The sequence below is a fragment of the Bubalus bubalis genome, chromosome 1 (genome assembly GCF_019923935.1).
Source record: "Bubalus bubalis isolate 160015118507 breed Murrah chromosome 1, NDDB_SH_1, whole genome shotgun sequence".
Classification (NCBI taxonomy): domain Eukaryota; kingdom Metazoa; phylum Chordata; class Mammalia; order Artiodactyla; family Bovidae; genus Bubalus; species Bubalus bubalis.
The window spans coordinates 43782145-43803464 of NC_059157.1; the positions used below are offsets into that span (position 1 = coordinate 43782145).

At 50.4% G+C, this 21320-nt stretch overlaps 1 protein-coding gene across 7 annotated transcripts in view; it reads right to left on the bottom strand.

Moving 5' to 3' along the window:
* DLGAP2 (DLG associated protein 2) overlaps window positions 1-21320 on the bottom strand; it is a 635944-nt gene that overhangs the window by 40874 nt on the left and 573750 nt on the right. For all 7 annotated transcript variants that reach the window (XM_044939120.2, XM_044939128.2, XM_044939133.2 and 4 more), the window contains 2 exons: window positions 16147-16294; window positions 11608-11824 (listed from right to left, as the gene is read on the bottom strand). In XM_044939120.2, the coding sequence (XP_044795055.1) occupies window positions 11608-11824; window positions 16147-16294 (365 nt within the window). The remainder of the gene's footprint in view (window positions 1-11607; window positions 11825-16146; window positions 16295-21320) is intronic.

Here is a 21320-nt window from a genome sequence, read left to right on the forward strand (position 1 = left end):
TGGAGTGATGACAGCTGCTTCATGGTTTGAGACACTTCCTGTTTTCATTTAAAATGTTTAAAACCCACTTTGGACAAGAAGAACTTGGATTTTCCAAGAAAAAGCTAAGAATGAGGCAACTTTTAAAGGTATAGAGATAAGTTTCTAAGTACAGAATTCTGAGTGTTCAAGGGGCCAGGCTATAAACAAAATGACAAAACATCAGGATTGATTTACAGTCAAGTCCTGAGGTTGTGGGGACAGACAAGACAGAATGTTAAAACATACGGGGTGCAGAGGGTGGTTCCCCCCAATCAGGTGTCCAGTGGGAAACAGCTGTGTCCCGAGTCTGTGAGAACAGGAGGCTTCAACTTAGCTGAAAATGCTAATCATGGAAAACAATGATTTTTTTCAGTGGAAAAGCTGACAGACCCACCACAGGGACACAGCTTGGGGGACTCGGGTCAGTCTGTTTCTGGAGGATCTGCAGCTGGAGCAGCGGACGGCACTGTCCTCTGTCCTCAGAGCCGACATGTGGGCTGCACCTCGTTTCACAGGGGACATGTAATCAGGAACGAAGCCTGCATTAGGGTTGTGCCAGAACAGTATTTTTACCATCATGATGTGTGTGGGAGTAATTCTGGGGTGGTGCTTTGTTTCACGATGATATCACTGACTTCACGTCGGCTTGTGGCAAACAAGGCAGGTGTGGTTGTGGACCTCCATGAGTTAAAGTATCGGAGTTACTACTGTCTCTTGACTCAAGGAAAAGGGAGAAACCTTCCAATGAAAAGTTAATAAAGCGATAACGCTGATACCAATTGCAAGGGTAAAAATAACACGTAATGAGCTATTTACACCTACTGATGCTCAGCATCTAATGAATACATCATAAATTTTGCCTTTTGTTGTTCTGTCGCTCAGTTGTGTTCGACTCTTTGTGACCCCATAGACTGTAGCCTCCCAGGCTCCTCTGTCCATGGGATTCTCCAGGCAAGAATACTGGAGTGGGTTGGCATGCCCTCCTCCAGGGGATCTTTCTGACCCAGGGATGGAACCCAAGTCTCCTGCATTGGCAGGCAGCTTCTTTACCACTGAGCCACCAGGGACTTCTCCCATAAAGTTCTATAAGAAAGTTGGGAGACACGGACAAGGCGACCATTTACTGTCTTTTCAGAGACTGCAGGTGACATGTCAGCCTGCCGGCTGACTCCCTTTCCTGGGCTCCACCTCCCACAATATTCTTTATGAAACAGAAAACCTGACCTGACACCCAGAGCTGGAAAACAGATGATGCAGTCTGCCATGAAGCACAAAGAAGTTCTAAGTGAGTCCTCACAAAGAACCAGGCTGCTGATCCACGCCTCCCTGGATGACAGCATATTGCTGTTAGCGTTCAATGAACATTTTTATTCTCCTGCTCTAAGTTCAGAATCTCAATCACAGAGCAAACCCACCTACCCTGGGAACAGTGTTCCCACCTGAGCACAGCTTAGAGAGAAACGTCCTTTACTGATTAATCCATTTGTTCACTGTTTTCAGTAAAGACTCAGCAAGTATTTCTATAATGCTTATCACATCCCAGGCCCTGGGGACCCAACAGTGAGGAAATCCCTGCCTCCCTGTTCTCCCATCCCCAGGAACGAGACATGGAGACAAATACATCATTACAACACATGGGTGCTCCCTGTGACGGGCTCCAAGCGCAACCTCACAATAGTTTTGTGAAAAGCACCACAGTATGTATAAAATCCAATGGACTTTTCTGCCTGAACCTGGGGTCTAGTTTAATATTCAGTTAGTACCAGGTTCATGGTTATTCTTTCGAAAGAGAGAGACAAAGAAACACAAACATCTCTAAAGGTCACACCTACATGGTAATAATGTATGACTAGAAAAAAAAGCCAACTAATTTTGAAAAGAAAAGAGAAAGAATCATTCAAATGGGGCTTTAGGAAAAGGAACTCCCTGATCTCAGCCCATAGGCGGGGCCTTGGGGTGCCAGGCCGGGGCTCCCTGAGCTGAAGTCTGGCGTGGCATTTAGATGTGGACAAGTGTGGGCAGGCTTGCCGTGGCGGCCTCATCTGTAGGACAGTGGACAGGGCTTGCATCTAATGGATGCAGACATAGACTCTGAGCATCCCTTGAAAGGCACACAGCATGTGCCTTGTAAAGAGCCCACAACGCCAAAGTAACTCATTTCTTTTTGGCACCATTCGCCAGAGAGCACAGGCCTTTTAGAAACTTCCCTTGCAGAGACAACTAAGCCCCAGTCTGCGGGAAAGGGCGAGTGGGCGGGATGAGACTCCTCTGTCCCATGGCTGAGACCTGGGATCTCAGTTCCTGTTGTAAGTCTTCGGAAGAGGAGAGAACTCTGACCATTTCATGAATCACAGTCCATTTTGTAATAACTCAATATTCATTAACAGAAGGGGCTAAATGTTAACTACCAAGTATCAGCTGAGAAAATGTGATCACGGTGATTACCTATTTGCAGATATGCCCAGAGCTTCTAAACCTACTTCAGTTCCGTTTCCTTTCCTTTCACGAAGTATCTCTCTAGTATGTTATAGACATAAGGCACAAAATAAATATTTGTGGACTGGATTCCATTGATTGTGTGACTGATTAAAATGGCAGTGAAGGAATGGCCTGCTAGAAACCAATAAACACCGACTTCCTGTTAGAGAGAGATCACAGCACACACAGACACTTTACTGAACGGGTACGCGGCCTTGCCCTGCACTTGCCACACAGGAATTCAGAGGACCTTCATCTGCCCTCCCAGAAACAGCCACGCTCCTCAGCTGGCGAAGCCTTCCTTCTTATTCGCACTCATGATGACATCAGACACAGTCACCTCATCCTTCCTTACTCTTTCCTCCTTGGCTTCCAAAAAGTAATAAATGAATGTACATCTGTCTGTGCTCAGTCTCTCAGTCGTGTCTGACTCTTTACGACTCCCAGGACTGTAGCCTGCCAAGCTCCTCTGTCTGTGGGATTCTCCAGGCAAGAATCCTGGAGTGGGTTGCCATTTCCTTCTCCAGGGCATCTTTCCGACTCAGGGATCAAACCAAAGTCCCAGTGGATTTATCATAAAGAACATTTATAAATGGGTAAACAGAGGTATAAATGTTCTTTATAATAAATCCACTCGGACTTTCAAAGCTTCCCCATCATTTGTGTTTAAAAAGCACAGCATGGCTCTGTGTTTTAATTACTATGTTAGGATGAAGTAAATTCAATGTAATTAAGTAAATTCAATGTAATCAACTTATTAGGGAATGCTCTACATATATGAATATATGTCCCCTAGAGTCTAGGGTTTCCTGACTATGGTTCACTGCCACCTAGCCATCATTTGAAAGGATCAGTGAAAAATACAAATTTCAGAACCCAAGTCTGAAACCATAAACCAGGCTCACTGTACACATGTGTGGCACTCTACTTCTTCTGGCGCCTGAAAATGGGTTGAAAGAGTAATCCCACCTCATTCAATCTCTTACTCCAAATTTGGGAACGTAAAAATGCCCTATCCAAATTCTGTTTTAGCCTAATACCCCTACTGAAAGGAAATGATAACCAGCTAGTTCTAACTGAAAGTCTGAGCTTTGAACAGCTCTGGTGTCTTTGTAAATGCAGAAGGAAGGTGGTGGCGGAGTACTTTTCTCAGTCAAAAAAGTATTTTGAGTGTTTGGATATCTTGCACTTAAAGAAAGGCAGTTCCCTCAAAGTCATTTTATGTGCCTGAATAATTCTTACCTGTCCAGGGAGTCAACGTCAAAACTGGAAGGATCACCCGCGACGATTCTGCAGTTAGTGGGCCACTGAGGACCTCTTTTCAGAAGTGGCCAGATGTCATCTGAGGAATAATTAACTGGCCTGGGTGGTGGCCATTCTGGGAGAACCTCTGCAGTTGACCTACATCTCAGGATAAGACTTGGGGATATTATTTGCATGTTTTTTGCACAGTCCCTCCCACTGCAGCAGCTCTGGGCTCCTCTCTGCAGAGATTTTGCTTGGGGAAGGCAGTTTAAGTTGACCCCTCTTGACTTTGGTGATTTAAGGAAAAGAAACGAACATGGTTATTTCTTTCACAGCTACGCTGCTCGTGATCCACCTGTGTGTCACGTCAAAATCTGATAAAAGCAGTGGGCACCCTGAGTTGGTACCGTCTTCCCTGGTGGCTCAGATGGTAAAGAATCTGCCTGCAGTGCAGGAGATCTGGGTTCGATCCCTGGGTCAGGAAGATCCCCTGGAGAAGGTAATGGCTACCCACTCCAGTATTCTTGCCTGGAGAATCCCACGGACAGAGGAGCCTGATAGGCTGCAGTCAGGGGGTTGCCAAGAGCTGGACATGACTGAGTGACTCACATACACACAGAGAAAGACATCCAATGAGCAAGTTGTCTAAGAGGACGGCTTAGCCCAGGGGAGCTTAAACACTGAACTTTAAATATTAAGTGAGTGCAAACTGTTCATGTAAATGGATTTAAATATTTTATAAGCTGTAAATTCTCAAGTTAACCATTCTTACATTCAACAAATATTTACTGAGTCCTGTACAGCCCAGGTGTACACACAGATCAGGAGACTGGGCGAATGCAAACTCAGCGCAGCAAATACAAATGTGCCTGAGCGTAGCCATGACCTTAACGGGTGTGAGGAAACACACTGACTAAAGACCAGAGATGCCTGGGAACCACAGGCGTTCACCACTGCTTCATGCAGAACGGGCCAGCCTGCGAGCAGCAGCCTTGCTTAGCAGCGACGGTGGCCTCTGTGATTCCCGGCCGATGTCCCTGGAGCCTGGTGTGGTAAGACTGGTCACGTAGTGGCAGGAGCCCGTGTGGCCAGCATGCCATGAAAGACCCCACCGTGAGCAGACCTCAGCCTGCTGGCCCCTGGTGTTTGCACACACGACTTCAGAAGGCATGTTCTGTGTGGCCAGCAGCAAAGGGACGGAGAAAGCGCCCCTGAGACCCTGGGCCCCTTGGAAGCATATCATCCCCCGTTGCGTGGTTGTGTGCTGTGTTCTTTGATGCAAGCTGAATGCTCATGGGTGGGAAACTCCAGCCCCTGTTCTAGAAGAGTCTGATGCAGTGTTCAACACCAAGAGGTGCCTGTTCTCATGGTCATGGAGAAGAGAGTCAACAGTAAAAACTAAAATAATTTCTGTATCTATGAGAAAGCCTAACACAGAAAACTGCAAATATCTTGCCCTGTGTCTCCAGGGAAGCCTTGCTCATGAGAGCAGAGAAATCCTACTGCGAGGCCTGCCACTGGGCTATGACCCTTCAGCAGCTCAGTCAAGCAGATGCCCTCCTTTCCAAGACAGAGAACATTTTAAATTTGAAAACTAAAATGCAGGAGATTAAGAAATTACATCAAAATGCAGTTATCAAAACGTTAGGAAATCTCTGTGACCGGGGTGTCTATTAATGCCGTTAACAATGAGACCTGGCAAGAGGACTGATAACGACTGTCGATTTCAAGGCCTCATGAACATAAAGGGTGTTTTGAAATCCTGGCATGAATTGTAGGGCGGCTATATACTGGGTCCAACACACCAGGGGTTGGAGACCCTGCTAAAGTGAGCCTGTTCTGTTGCTGTGTTTGTAACGGGGGGACATTTTATATTAAAGTTAGACCAGATTGCCTTACATGCCACCTGAGAGACCTGTATGCAGGTCAAGAAGCAACAGTTAGAACCAGACATGGAACAACAGATAGGTTCAAAATTGGGAAAGAAGTACGTCAAGGCTGTATATTGTCATCCTGCTTATTTAACTTATATGCAGAGTACATCACGTGAAATGCCGGACTGGATGAAGCACAAGCTGGAATCAAGATTGCAGGGAGAAATATCAAAAATCTCAGATAAGCAGATGATACCACCCTTATAGCAGAAAGCAAAGAGGAACTAAAGAGCCTCTTGATGAAGGTGAAAGAGGAAAGTAAAAAAGGTGGCTTAAAACTCAACATGCAAAAAATTAAGATCATGGCATCCAGTCCCATCACTTCATGGCAAATAGACAGGGAAACAATGGAAACTGTGACATTTTATTTTCTTGGGCTCCAAAATCACTGTAGATGGTGACTGCAGCCATGAAATTAAAAGATGCTTGCTCCTTAGAAGAAAAGCTATGACACACCTAGATAGCATATCGAAAAGCAGAGACATTAAGGCACTCATCCTCCTTTATGGTCCAACTCTCACATCCATACATGACCACAGGAAAAACCATAGCCTTGACTAGACAGACCTTTGTTGGCAAAGTAATGTCTCTACTTTTCAATATGCTCTCTAGGTTGGTCATAACTTTCCTTCCAAGGAGTAAGCGTCTTTTAATTTCATGGCTTCAGTCACCATCTGCAGTGATTTTGGAGCCCCCAAAAATAAAGTCTGACACTGTTTCCACTGTTTCCCCATATATTTGCCATGAAGCGATAGGAATGTTAACGTGTCAAAAAACACCCTCACAGCAACACCCAGAATAATGCTTGACTAAAAACCTAGGCCCAGGCAAGCTGACACATAAACTTAGCCATCACCGGTATCACATGTACAGTTTTCCAACATTTCTTGGACTAGCAGTGCCTTAGTCCTCAACCACTGCTGCTGCTGCTAAGTCGCTTCAGTCGCATCCGACTCTGTGCGACCCCATAGATGGCAGCCCACCAGGCTCCCCCATCCCTGGGATTCTCCAGGCAATATCACTGGAGTGGGTTGCCATTTCCTTCTCCAATGCATGAAAGTGAAAAGTAAAAGTGAAGTTGCTCAGTCGTGTCTGACCCTCAGCGACCCCATGGACTGCAGCCTTCCAGGCTCCTCCATCCATAGGATTTTCCAGGCAAGAGTACTGGAGTGGGGTGCCATTGCCTTCTCCAGTCCTCAACCACTAGTCCAAGCAAAAGAAACCAGCCACCAGGAAACTGGGCAGGAGAGACAGATGGGTAAGATGAGCAGGTTGCAGGAAGCCTCCTTCTCTTCCCCTCTGAATGATGTTTCAAAGGATAATTTTTCTTAAAGGTTAATTCTCCAGAAAATAGAAATACCTAAGAGGAAACCACTAGGTATGAGTCCAAACACATCATTTTAAGTTGTCAAAGTGTTTCTTGGAAAGAAGAAGCAACGAAGAAAAACCCGAAATTGTGAAAGTAACAAGTACATTATAATTTTTAGTGCATTTTGAAGACAGCATGTGTAAAATGATTAAGTACAGATAATCAACAAACTCAATATATATACAGTACTGTGTGGGCACGTTCCTCTGACTTCCAATGTTAGCTCATCCTCTACCTCCTTGCAAGGAAAGAAGACTCCTGACAGCCAGTGATCTGACTGAAGAGCACAGCACAGTACCTCTTTCTTCCCGAGAGCAAATTTATTTTCTTTTAAAAGTTCTCAGAATATTTTATAATTTTGTAAATTTAAATAACTGGTTTTAATTTAATGTTGTTTAACACATTATAAGAAACAAAAGCCATAGTATCAATGCTTTCTAAACATAATTATGAAATGACGTAAGTATATACTGAGAGTAGGTATGGTTCACTATCATAGGCTACAGGGCTTTGCAGGTGACACTAGTGGTAAATAAAGAGCCAGCCTGCCAGTGCAGGAGGCTTAAGAGATGCGGGCTCAATCCCTGGGTCAGAAAGATCCCCTGGAGGAGGGCATGGGCACTCACTCTAGTATTCACGCCTGGAGAATTCCATGGACAGAGAAGCCTGGCGGGCTTCAAAGAGTCCATTAGATATGACTGAAGCAACTTAGCATGTACACATGCACAGTAGGCTATATGTTGTGGCATCTAATATGTCTATATATTTAAAAGGGAAGTCCATTTTAGAAATAAATGAAAATGAGGATTTCTCTGTTTTAATAAGTGTGTACTTTAGCTGGAACTCATCTGATTGGGGGTGGGAGGGAAGGCATTTGTGTTGGCTCCTACACTAATTAGATGACAAGCAAATCAGTGAAGGCTTCCTGGAAAAAATGATCCCTGAGTTGACAACAAAGGCATAGCTCAGAATTAGGCAAAAAAATATCTGAAAAGCAAATTGTGGGATCAGCAACAGCACATGAAGTGAGAGACTGTGAGGAGGGGTGCTGCAGCGGTGTCACAGGAGGCAGCCTGCGGCAGGGGGGCGGCGAGAAGGGCACGGAGGGGCTGTCAGCGTGCTCAGCACGTGAGCAGGCCGGGGGCGCAGCCACGAGGTGACACGGCGGGGGCGGGCTGCCGGGGGCTGAGCGGTCAGCCCCACAGCACTTGCACCCTAGGATCTAGCCGAGTGACACATTCTTTCACCTATTTACACATGCACGAATTCATTTATTTAATCATTGATTATTTAGGGTTTACGATGCTAAGTGCTAAGTCTGACTGGCTCACGTACCCACAGTTCTTAAACAATTCTTTCCTGCAGTGACTGACCATGCCCACCATCATGATGGCCTGACGGGATTACCAGGGTCCTGGTTGGCGGAAGGCCAGAGGGTGGGAGTCAGGGAAGGTGCTGTGGGGAGCGGGCCGAGGTCATGCAGCCAGAGCCCAGGAAGATGCCAGACTCCACACGCAGGAGGCATCCTGGAAACAGGAGATCACGGGAACGCTTGAGAGGCAAGTTACTGCAGAAATAAAAGCCACCAGATAGAAAAAGGTTTATGGCTGTTTCCTCCATCATGCCTGGTATGGATTTTCCCTCCGTGGTAATGCCTCCTGGAATCAGTGCTGACGTACGCTGAGAAAACTTCTGACCCAGAGAAAAATCATTATCATCTAATTTTACACTGTTTTCCTCCACGATATCAATAACCTTCCCTCCCTAGAAGAATCGGGTGAAATGCATATTTAGACAAGTAAATCTATCTGATAAATCACTTCACAGATGAGAAAGAAGCCATGTGTGAAATGAAAGTAGATGTTTTCAAAACCACTTCATTTAGTGAGAGGACTCTAATCAATACGTGGGGTGTTTGGTGATGAGGGAAGCAGTGGGTTGGAGAGTCGTGCCGGCCATGGGTCCCAGTGCCCAGTCGCGGGGTCTGGTCCTGTTTCAGGTCCCTGGAGATCAGATGACAAGTGTCTGCTTCAGCTGCATCGTCACCCATCTTGAAGGGTGGAGGGAAATCACAGGTGAACTCAAGCCCCAGACGAGAGAAACGCCCCGTGGCAGCATCAGCCTGTGAGCGCTGAGAACGGACTGCCTGATACACGTTCCAAAACTGCTAATGGCCCTTTCGTGCACACGCTTGGTGCTTAATTACTGTTAGATGAACATCAACATTACACATTTGCGTTTATACAGGTGACACAACCAAAGGACACAACTTCTATGTTTCAGGCTTAAAGAGACATTTAAGTACATCTTATTGTTCAAAATAATCACTGGGAATGTTTTTGAATAACTTTTTGGGGAATTATTTTCAAAAGCTAATTTTAGGAGTATAAAAGAAAATGCACTTGTCAAAATAATCTCTCTCTCTTTACACACACACATCAACGAAGCATAGTTATTAAATGTATGATCTTCCAAATAGTATTTCAACATAAAATCATGGAAACCCTGTTTTTGCCTCACCTCCAGACAGGGGCGTCTCATTTCTTTGGTATGTTTCACAATCCTATTAAGTATTCTGTTGCTGTAGGCCATCACTATTCTATTTAGGAGAGAAAAATTTACAAATATTCAATTTCTAATGCTTAGAGTAAAAGAGGGGAAGGGAGGAATTAAGGATCCGTCTGCAACTTTAAAAAAGGTAGCTTATAATTCTATAAATCAATTATTTCAAGGCAACTTGGTATTTTTCCTGATGTTATCCATCTCATCTCTTTAACTTTAGAAGGCATGCCTGCCTCTGCTTCCCGCACTGTTGTCTGGAAGAATTCTGACTCCATAACTAGGCCAATGTTCAGGAGAAATTTTGAAGAGAAGCGTTTTTTTCTTTTGTTAATACATTTGGTAGATACATGTTGGGAATACCAAGATGTATTGGTAATACTTGGTAAAATGATATGTACATAAATTAGAATTTTAGTTTGAGTTCTGCACTGGTTCTTGTATTATGTCTGTGAAATCTGTTTTATATTTATTGCTCTGGAGTGACAGCTCTATAAACAAGAAAGTCATTTTCCACCAGGTGATTATCGTTTCAGAGCATTTCTGAAGACCAAGAGTGTGCTTTATTGTTTGCTTGTAGGAGACACTCAACGAATATTGGTGGACCTATCAGTAATTATTTCTTACAGCATATTTTAAAAATCTGCAACGATAGTAAGGTAAGTAAGATAAGTAAGTAAGATAGAAACTTCCTTAAGTTTCTAATTAGTTCACTTTCCACACTTTTCCCCACAAAGGCAGAGCATGAGGGGTGGTCCCTGATGTCACAGACATGGGGTGCCTCTGGGGGGAAGCTGGGGCTGGGCCCCACGGGCCCCCAATGTCCTTGGCATCTGCAGCCCTGTGTGGAGTGGGCCCTGGTTCCCGCAGGGCACGGCTCCCAGAATGGCGCCCACACTGACCCCTGGGCTCTGGAGCATGGGGGCATCACGGCCTCTGCTCGGGGCCACAGGAAACAGGAAAAGACCACCGAGGCCCCATGGCACTCCCAGCTCCCTAACTCTCGGGCGGACCTGGTCATGTGCTCAGAGCTTCTGCCTGAGTTGGACACCGAGGAGCAGGAGACTGCGAGGCTGACCCGCCCGCGATCTCAGAGGCGGCAGCGCAGGTCTGGCTCTGGTGAGCCCTCTCCCGCCTGCAGGCTCCATGAGTGACAGCGAAGGTTCCGGGCAGCCGCAGGATCCCCGCGACACCTAGCTCCCGGTCATCGCCCCATGTCCTGCCAACTGTCCTGGCTTCAAACACGTGCAGCTCTGTTGCAGGCGGGTAGCAGGTGACACGGCCCGCCCCCGCCCTGGCTCCCAGGAGCCGTCAATAACTGGGGCCACTTCTCTCCAGTCCTCCTCAGGACCACCCCCACCCCAGCCCCAACGGGTCCAAATCCCATGCTCTTCCCATCATGTTGCTCAGTGACTCTGATCACTGGGTGCTTCGTGGGCTTCTCCGGGCCGTGTTTACTCACGGTGCTGCATAAACCAGCACAGTGCACAGAAACGTTAGACAGTGATGCTTAGCTTAGGTAATGAATTATCAAATTTATCTTGGCTTTCCCCAAGAACTGAAGGAGACTGTGACCTTCAGTTCCATGAACGGTCTGCTCCGCGGCAGGCATTGTGTTGACGGATCTGCCCGTGCAGACTCAGGCTGGGTCCGCGGTGAGGACCCCACGTCACTGCACATCAGCTGAGCTTTTACTGCTGTCTATTCAACTTCAGTATCTGAAACAATCACCTACCAAACATCAATGTTTTTCATATACAAAACTTTATGAAAACTCTACTTGACCGTTATAAGGAACCTTGACAATTGATAGATTTCATCCTAAGAAAAAGAAAAGCAACCCAGGAAAGAAACATTTTAAAACACCACTGCAAACAGCACTGTGTCACCAACGTAAGCTGGAAAATTTCCAGATGTTTGGAGAGAACTCACCCCAGTCCGTGAGCACGGAGCCGCCCCACACCTGTCCATTCTGGGGGTGGGTCAGAGGGCGTCCCTTACCTGTGGGCCGGATGGTGGAGGCGGCATCAGCGGGGATGGTCAGGGGCACGCACTCATCGTCCTGGGAGTAGCCCGCTTGAATGGCGCGCAGGTAGCTGTGGCTGCGTGTCCGGAAGCATCCTGGGAGGTCCAGCGCGTCCATGGCCTGAGACTCCACTTCGCTGAAGACCGACTCACACACCGACTCGAACTGCCCGTTGACCTCGGCCTCGCTCATCTGGAAGAGCGACAGCACAGCTGACGGCTCGGCTCGGCCAGGCGCCACAGCCACGCGCCAGCGGAGAAGCGCTCTGAGCTCACCCGCAGGCACTCACCGCCTGCCATGCACAGCTTAATTAATTTGAAGTTGGCACACTGGGAGCCATTAAGCTTGGGGAACACTGAGAAAACCCACCAATTCCCACCGTGCCCTGGAAAGTCTACAGACCCCAAGGCAGAGCTTTAAAGTGCAACTGGCAGTTACCATTGAGGTCAAGAGGAACAGCGAGGTTAAAGGTTAGCACACCATGCAAAGTATTCATCATCCTTCTTTTTCTGTTTTCATGGCCCAGGCTGTTTCCAGCTCAGACAAGCCAGGTATGGACGCTCTGCTCACAAAGACCCATGGGCGTGGCTCTCTCTGCTTCCGCTCAGCCCAGTGCCCTGGGCTGAGGACACGGACGCCTGCTCAGCCACGAGCTTGCCCCTGCGTCCCCGGAGGCAGCCCCAGCCCGTGTCCTGGAGGTGCCTCGGTCTCTCACGATGCAGGTGCGCCGCCCACACTCTGCTGGGTCCCTCCCCTCCTTCAGCGTGGGCTGGCAGTGTCCACCCTGAGTTTGGCAGTTCAGCAGGTAAAGTCGTTATTCTCAAGCCTGACATTTCATTTCTGGGTAGAGAGTCGCCCTGGGACCCTGTGTTACGAAACGTGACTGGGCCTTGGAGAGCGCGGGTCCTGAGGGCCGCACTCCAGGGGCCTGACTGTGGGTGGCGGAGGGCCTCCGTGTGCCGTCCTCGCCGAATGTGGTTTCCTGAAGTTTCTGGGGCCTCCCAGGAGCCACGTCTAGGAGTTTAAACGGAAACTCAGTAGCGGGACACAGAGCAGGCTGAAGAGCCTGGGGCGGGGGTGGGGGGAGTGGGGATCATAGGAACGAGGATCCCGGGCTGGGCCCGTGAGCTGCAGTTGCTCCCAGGCCCGGTCCGTGGGGACCTGGACAGGTGGCTCCTCCCCAAACCCCGCCTCCCAGGGCACCTCATGTTAACACGGAAGCAGGTCAGGAGATGCCCGTGGGGACGCTGACGTGGAGGGCCAGAGTTCTGCATGGAACTGGGGCTCAGGCAGAGGCCAAGACAATTCTCCTGGGTTACCTGCTGGGTCCCTGCTTGGGGCTCACGGAGGGGCCCGGAAACCTAGGCTGGTCTCCCCATCACCCCCATGCAGGGGGCCTCTGCCCTAGGAACCCTGCCTGCCCCTGGCGCCCCAGCCACGCCTGCGGGCAGCATCCCCACAGTGGCCATGGCCGGGTACAGTCCCAGCCCAGTGCCCAGCTGAGTCATTCACTCCACCCCTGGAACGTGACCCACAACTTGCTGAACACTCCTGCTATGTTGACAGGTAAATTTTAAAAAGTATTGTTCTAAATATCAGATCAATCCTTTTCCTCTAACTGTTCACAGAGTAAAAGCAGGTAAAGAATTGGATTTGCCCTTCATCAGAGAAGACAGCTTCTGCCCACCTCTAATCACAGACCTGGGCCTGGGTCCCTGCACTTACCTGAGATGCTTCCCTGGCTCCCTGCTGCTATTAACGCCTGAGATTATTCACAAGTACTCCACTCACTGGACAAATCCCAGTGAGCACGGCCCAGGAGGAAGGTGCTGAGGGGGTCTTAAAGGTAGGACTGCTGACCCAGAGCCCAGAGTGAGGGGACACTGAGTTTGTTCAGGCAGAAATGACCAGAGAAAGACCCCCAGGTGACTGCACCACGCCAGAGGTTTCAGGGTGTCTGATGATGGAAAGTGGCAGACGAGTTCGGGCAAAGACAGATGCCAACACCCCAGCACAGTCGCCTTGGTGCCCATCGAGGGAAATGCATCCCAAACACTCTCACTCTGGCTCGAAGTATGCCGTTTCCCGGAGTACAGACTCCTTCCGACCCAGATTTTCCCTCATGTGGAACTATATCAAAAGTCTCAGACTGTTTCACGTCATTTATGTCACAGACCCACGTCAGACAACCTAAAGAGGCCAGAATCCGTGTGGGGCCCCCTCGCCTGCCAGTCCCGACACGGGGTCGCAGTAGGGCCCCCCTTGCTGCAAACCCACAGGCCCAGGGCCTTTCTCCCTCTGGAAGAGGTGCCATCACCCTCACGGGCACCTTCTGACACTCAGGGATGGGCGTTCAGTGAGGACCGTTCGGCCAGTGCTTCCAGCCACAAAGCTGACCAGCGAGGCCCTTCAAATGAGAGGGACTTTTCCCCGAAATAAATAAGCAGTTGAGAAGGACCTCAGCTGGTCTAGACTGGAACTGAAATGGCCTTTTCTCTGACTAGCTCGAGGGAGATTTGGAAAAGTGGGCATTTTACTCTGCAACTCAAACCGCAGTTCAGCCCGACACGGGGTGTCCCTCGAGAATGCAAAGTCAGTGGGGCACATAATCAGTGTGGGCTGAAGTGCTGGCTTCTCTAGTGAACTGCAAGCGCAGGAAAGCACTTAAACTGCTTCTGGAGGACGTGGGCTTCGAGATACCAGAGAAGAGAAAATCAGAAGATGGTGAGGAACGTGGCTCCTGGTGGCAGAGAGCCCGATACCCGCTGAGGGCGGGTTTCCCAGGTCAGGATGGTGGCGCTTGCAGAGCGAGGCGGTGGCTGTGGGCGGGGGGCGGGACCCTGGACGGGGGGCGGGACCCTGGACGCAGCTGCCGGCGCTGGAAAGCGGGGCAGCTGCTGCGGGAACTGGCACGGAGCTTCCTCGGGAGATCACAGCTGCACCTGCAGGAATGGGGCGTGCAGCAGGAGAACCAGAAGCAGAGACACGGACAGACGCCCGCACACCTGTGTCCACACAGTGTCGCTCACAGCAGCCAAGGCGGAAGCAACACAGTGTCTGCTGACAGACGGTGGGCACAGTGCAGGCCATCCACATGGCGTGCTGCTCAGCCTTAAAGAGGAGAAGCACGTTCTGACACAGGCACCCAACGGTGGAAAGCGAAGCAGGGCAGACACGGAGGGCAAGCGCTGTGAGAGTCACTCCTGTGAGGTCCCGGGGAGGAGACAGAGAGGGGATGGGGGGCGGGGGGGCCAGTGCTGCGTGGGCACAGCTTCAGTTTGGGAAGATGAGAGCGTTCTGGAGATGACGGTGGGGGTGGCTGCCTAAAAATGCGATGTGCCAAACGCCATGGGATGTACACTGCAAGACGGTTAAGATGGTGCATGTTGTGGATTTTAGGTATATTTTACCACAGTGAAAAGAGAAAGGATGCATGACAGAAAGAAGCTACACTCAGACTGACACGGCTTTGTGAAGACAACGAGGAGGCAGGAGGAGCAGGTGGCAGGCTCGGCCGTGGGGGAAGGCGGACGCTGCTCCTGTGGGGGCAGTGGGGTGCCCCCTGCCCTGCGGTCTCCTGACGACCCCCCACCCCTGCACGCCCAGCAAAGCGCCTGGGTTCCTGGGCAAACTGAGCAGCCGTCAGAGCGATCTGGACGGTGCATGGATGAAGCACACAGAGACTCGCAGGAACCAGGATGTGGCCACGGGGGCCTCAGCAAGGCAGCCACCGCAGGAAGGCGAGCAGAGACCAGATGGGAGCCCCTCCTGCCCTCAGCCTCTGGGCCGGCTCACCCTCCCGCCCAGGGAGCAGCTGAGCCACTGCGCCCAGAGCCCACCTGTCCAGACAGCTGTCCCACTGTGGCTCCTTCACGCCCAGCGGTGCTGGGTCCAGAAACATCAGCAGCCAGGCTGGGTGTGAGCACAGTGGTGGCGAGGGTGTGAGGGGCGGGGAGAGGTTCCCGAGCGCCCCTCTGTGGGTCCCCTCCCGCGGGGCCCCCTCCCTCAGGCGGCAGAGCCGGGGGTGGTCTGGATCACCTGTGTCCTCAGAGAACAACACAGGGCGTGACCTGATGGCTCGCCTGCAGCTGTGGGGACAGTCTGTCCATGGAAACACCAGCGACCTCGGGGGGTTGGTGCTATGGGGCCCTGTGTGTCCCGTCAGGTGGGGCTCAGACCCTCCGCATGGGGGGCCTGGCCCAGGGAAGGAGGCTGCTCCGTGTGGGGGGCGTGGCAGGGGAACGCGGTGGACGCTCCCGTCAGCCCTGCTCACAGGGGCTGGGAGTGAGAACGACTGGTCACAAAGGCCCCGTCATGCCCACGGAGCTCCCTAGTGCAGTGATGGCACAGGAGCACTCCTGGCTGGGACTCTGCAGCAGGGGGCTGACCAGGAGGGGAGGGACCCCACCTGGTTCAGGCCTGAGTCTGCAGCAGGGGGCTGACCAGGAGGCGAGGGGCCCCACCTGGCGCAGGCCTGAGTCTGCAGCAGGGGGCTGACCGGGAGGGGGCCCCACCTGGCTCACGCAGCTGGCCTGGCTGAGGGTGCTGACGGCGCGCATGTAGCTCTGGTTCCGAGAGCGGAACTTCGGGGAGTTGTAGTTGGCAGAGGGGTCCAGCCCGTGGCTGGCAGGCCCGTCGCTGGCAGCTTGCAGGTAGCTCTGGCTACAGGAGAGAAAGAGAGAAGACAGAGGCCTCGTGAGCATCGCTGCAGGGACCACGTGTGCCAGCACCTGGGGTTGCTATCAAACCCTATCCCGCGGTGGGCGTCTAGGGCTCGTGGTAACATTCCTGACAGACGAGCTCATGGATGTGGGTTCATCAGCACCAATGGGGCAGACTACTTACAGACTTGCTTCGAAACCTGACTTTTTATGATCAGGTAGTGAAATCTGGATCATTCCACGAAGAGGGAAACCTAACCCTGAAAGCTTGGATAACTCACACAGCCTCAGAGCAAACTGGGCTCAGAAGTCCACGAGAGTCTCATAAAGGTCAGGGTAGCTTTTGGCAACTTTACACACTCAGAAAAATAGAAGAAGAAAAAATCAAAGGTTTGCCAGCCGTTTTAACTTATGTGAAGTTGTCCAGATTATGCAATAGAAGCAGAGAGCAGACTGAAAACTCAAATCCATATTATCATCATAATGGTCATTTCCTTCCAAACAGCCTTAAAAATCAATTTCCTCTAGTCCGTCCCCCTCCTTGTTTTTTGCAAAATCTTGAAAGCATAGGGGAAACCCTGAGGATGTCTGGCAGAGAGAGGGTTCAGCTGGGTTGATGTTTCTGGCTAAATCAAGCTCCTTTCAAGTTTGGTGACAGTCTTTCCACAATCAAGACACACTGTATTTTATTTGACCCCCAAGCTGGAAAAATGTGAACAACAATAATGGATTTATTCTTCTTTCCTACTGTGGATCACAATGAGACAGTTAACTAGGATAGTTGCACAGGCCTGTGTATAAAAATTAGGTTGCTAATTCTGACTCCATGTCTTGACCACAGTATGTTCCCTGATTTTTAAAGTAAGCCCTTGATGTAAATTGATTTGGCGGTGATTTACTTCTTTGGAAATAGGGCAGCAGAGGGAAAACTGGCTTGATGTTAAGTTCAGATTAAGGAAGCTCATTTATTTTAAGGTCATTATTTGAGGTAAAGTTAATAGTATGTATTTTTAGATACTAATAGAATACAATTTATAAATTATTATAATGATAACTTTGTTTTAAAACTAGGTATATAACATATTCCAGCTCTTATATCCCTTCTTTCCACTTAAAACAGACCAAAAGAGAAGAGAAGAGAAAAGGAAAGGAAATGGGAGAGAAATGGGCCTGGGGCCGCCCTGACCTCCGCTCGTAAAGAGTCCAGGTCTCTGCCGGACTCCTTGTCACCCACGCTGCTCGGGCCCGGGTCTGGACGGGGGTCTGCACACTCCAGTTTCTACCAGTTAGCACTTTTATCTTACTTCCAATTGAAGAGCTTTCCCTTCTGATTAACACCGCTCTTTGCTGATTCAACATTCTCACATTTAAGTTCTCAGCATCTGTAAAAGCAGGGCTGTGTCTTCTTTATCTCTATATCCAGATTTCCAGCCCAGAGCCTGGCACTGTGAGCGGGGTGACTCAGAACTATGGCTGAGTGGCATCCACACAGGAGTCTGTATTTGTGATTCCATGTTCAGATGTGTATTCTAACTCACAACCACCTCTTTATTCCAGCACTAGGCAGCCACTGAGAGACGAGCTGCCACTACAGGAAGCTAACCTCAGGTTTTCTTTCACACACAGACTCCAGACATCAAACATCCATGACGTACTGTTATGCTGGCCCCTGGAAGCACCCTGTACCAGCCCATCAGTCCTCGCAGGGACCCCACATGCTTGGGCCTCACTGCAAATGGGGAGCCACCTCACCCAGGTGCCCGCAAAGTGAACGCAGAGCTAGACTCTGGGCTCAGGCAGCCTGGCTCCAAAACTGATGCTTTTTGCCCCAAGAACTGGGCAGCTGAGTCAGAGGAGCAGAGGTTGTAAAGGTCTGGTCCCCAACTTCAGCCGCACTTGATTATGGTGGCTTAGCATCCTCCAACACACTCGGCAGGCCAGGGAGCCCCGCAGGTCACAGACCTGGGGGCTGTTGGGAAAGTGCTTTTTCAGATTATTTCCATAATTAGACTGAGTGTGTAAATATGGAAATATTCAGACTAAGCTTTAACTGCAGTCACAGGAGAAGGTGTGCTCACGTTCACCCCATCCAGGGCTGGGCGCTCAGACCCTAGAAGTGACACCGGAGGGCCCTCCTCGGGGACCTTCTCTCTGGGGACAGCTGAAACCCCCCCCAGCCCTGAGGAGCCTCCCGAGGATGACAGAAAGCCGGCGTCAGGCTCAGAATCGGTTCCCCATGTGACTGGAAGGCAGGAGGGCCCTGGGCTGGAGACCGAGATGAGGGGTGGCGTTGCGGGCTTCGGGGCTGAGCTGCCCGCCCACCCTGCTTTCCCCGTTGCACGTCCCAGACTGCCGGACCTGCTGCTCTGGGCCTGCTCCTCACGGCATTCCTCCTCTAACCAGCAGCGCTGCGGGGAAAGGCCTGTGTGCCTTCTGGTAAATTCTGCAGACTTTCCCCAGCAGGTGCCTGGAATGCTGCCAGGCGCTGATGCCAGCAACGATGGAGGGAAGATGCCAGACAGAAACACGGGGCACCCAGTTACACGGGACTTCAGAGGAGCAGCAAGTAACCCTCACTAGCAGCATGTTCCCAATCATCCCAAACGTGTCCCTTAGGCTAACAGAACGCACTGTCCATCTGGAAGGCAGACGTCACTGTTTGTCTTTCTTAAATCTGGCACTACTACGACAGACGCACACTTGGGCCTACAGGGTCGGAACGTGGACGGGATCATCGATGGTCCCAGTGCACAGCGGTGGACAGCGGGGCTGTGGGGAGACGTGGGCTGCGGAGAAGCTTCCAGAAAAGACCCGTGGGGACTGTGCAGCCCCCTCTGGAGTCTGGGCTTGATGCCACAAGCACAGGAAAGCACTGACAGCCCTTCACTGTGGAGACGGGCGCTCAGAGGGTGCGCAGGGTGGGGCTCACGCAGAGCCCCGTCACTGCCCACCGCGCTGTGCTCGGTCCACCCTCAGGAGGCCTGGGCGGGGGGCGGGACCCGCGGCCCAGGTTCGTCTGTGGAGTTTGGTAGAGGAGTCTCAGGGCACACCTGGGGGGCTGACGGGGTCAGGGGTGCTCAGATGCAGCCCCCACCTGTCCGCGTGAGATTCTGTCTGAACAAAACATTTCAAAAGTTGAATTTTTTTGGAAAAGAGCAAACCTAGGTGAAGTCATCATAAAGCATAGTGGTTTTTTTTTTTTCTGAAATAGAAATCACAGAACAGAAAAACAAACGCCACTGGTTGTTACAGACGAGACAGACGTGTCTGTGAGCTGTGCAGGTGACGGCTCTGGGCGGCCTCCTCCTCTGTAACCGTCCCCCCTCCTCACCCCAACACACACCCCCTCACAGTGTGCTGCTCAAGCTGAGCCCTTGACTGAAAGTGAAGTGGTGTCTCCTCCTGGATGAGTAACAACGTGATAACTGGTCATTTGTATATCTTCTTTTGCGAAAAGACTTTCCACCTACCCCCGCATTTTTAACCGGGTTATTTCTGGTTTTGTTTTGTGGGAGTTCTTTATACGTTCTGTACTCAAATCCTTTGTCAGATATTCATTTCAAGTATTTGCCTTCACTTTGTGGCTTGCCTTGTCCCCTTCTTGTTGGGAGTGTTTTGACGAGCAGACGTTTTAAGTTTTGATGGCAAGAGTCACTCTTTAGTCGCATCGATTTATTCTATTTGAGTTTTCCTTAACCCGAGAGGTTTCACCCCCAAGGGACAACTGGAGACACTTGGAAATATTTTGTTGTCACAGCTTGGGGATGGGAGCCTGGTGAGTAGAGACCAGAGATGCTACTAAAATTCTATAGTACACAGCCACCTGTCAACCAAAAAGAATTTTCTGGCCCCAAATATCAGCAGTGTTGAGGCTAAAACAACCCTGGTCTATTCTGACACCAATATCCCTGTCTTAAGAGCAGACAGCCTCCAAACACACAGCGTCACCCACATTTTCCTCAGGTGAGTGTCAAGTGGGCATTCACCAAGACAGACTGTATTCTGGGCCACAGAACAAACCTTAACACATTTGAAGAACAGAAGTCATACAAAGTATGTTCTTGGACCAAAATAAATAAAACTAGAAATCAGTAACAGAAGAATTTCTGGAAAATCCCCAAATATGTGAAAGTTAAACGACAGTCTTCCAGATTGGCTCAGAGAGAACGTCTCAAAGGAAATTTAAACGTATCTTATAGAGATACTCAAGGGGTGGGGGAAAGCTAGAATGAACCGTGCCGTACTAGATTATAGTTAGAGACATGGGTATGAATCCATGTTTAGCATCATACACATGCCAGTAGATAAACAAGATAAATGACTGTAGGTATGTGCGTGTGCTAGCTCTCCCTGCTGCTAAGGGAACCGGCAGTGAGCACACCCGGGGCTGGGCCTTGGTTTCTAAACACCGCCCTCCTGAGCGGCAGCAGGGACCCCTGCAAGGACGCTGGGCCCAGGCTGGGAGGGAAGCGGCCGGAGTGGCCGGCCCAACTTGGCTCTTCTCTGTCAAGACTGTTTGGGCTCTTCTAAGATCCTCAGCGTTTTCTTCCTGGCAGTTTCTCTAAAAACGGAGGCTGCCCTGAATCGACACCTCGATCTGGGGAGAATTAACACCGTGGCAACACTGCAGTCTCCGTCAAAGCTTCTCTCTCCGTTTGTGTTGGTCCGATTATGTGGAGCAGCGCCTGCAGTCCTCAGGCAGCCAGGCTGCGTGCATCCACGCACACGCCCTGCAGACACAGTGAACTCACAGACGCGCGTCCTAACAGACTAACAGCAGGGACGCGCTGTGGAGGCTGTGGCCGTGCTCTGCGGCAGGGCTGGCTCTGCAGGGCTCTTGCCCGGTGCGCCCTGTGGTCACGCTGGGTTCAGACGTGGCCTCTGTCCTCTGCTTGTCTCACCCGCCCCAGTTCTTCAGTGGTTGTTTGTTTAGAGACCTCACTGCTGAGAGGCAGAAGCCGACTCGCCCTGCAGCACCACGCACCTCACCTGTGTGCTTTCTCAGACCCCCCTGGAGCAGGGAAAGG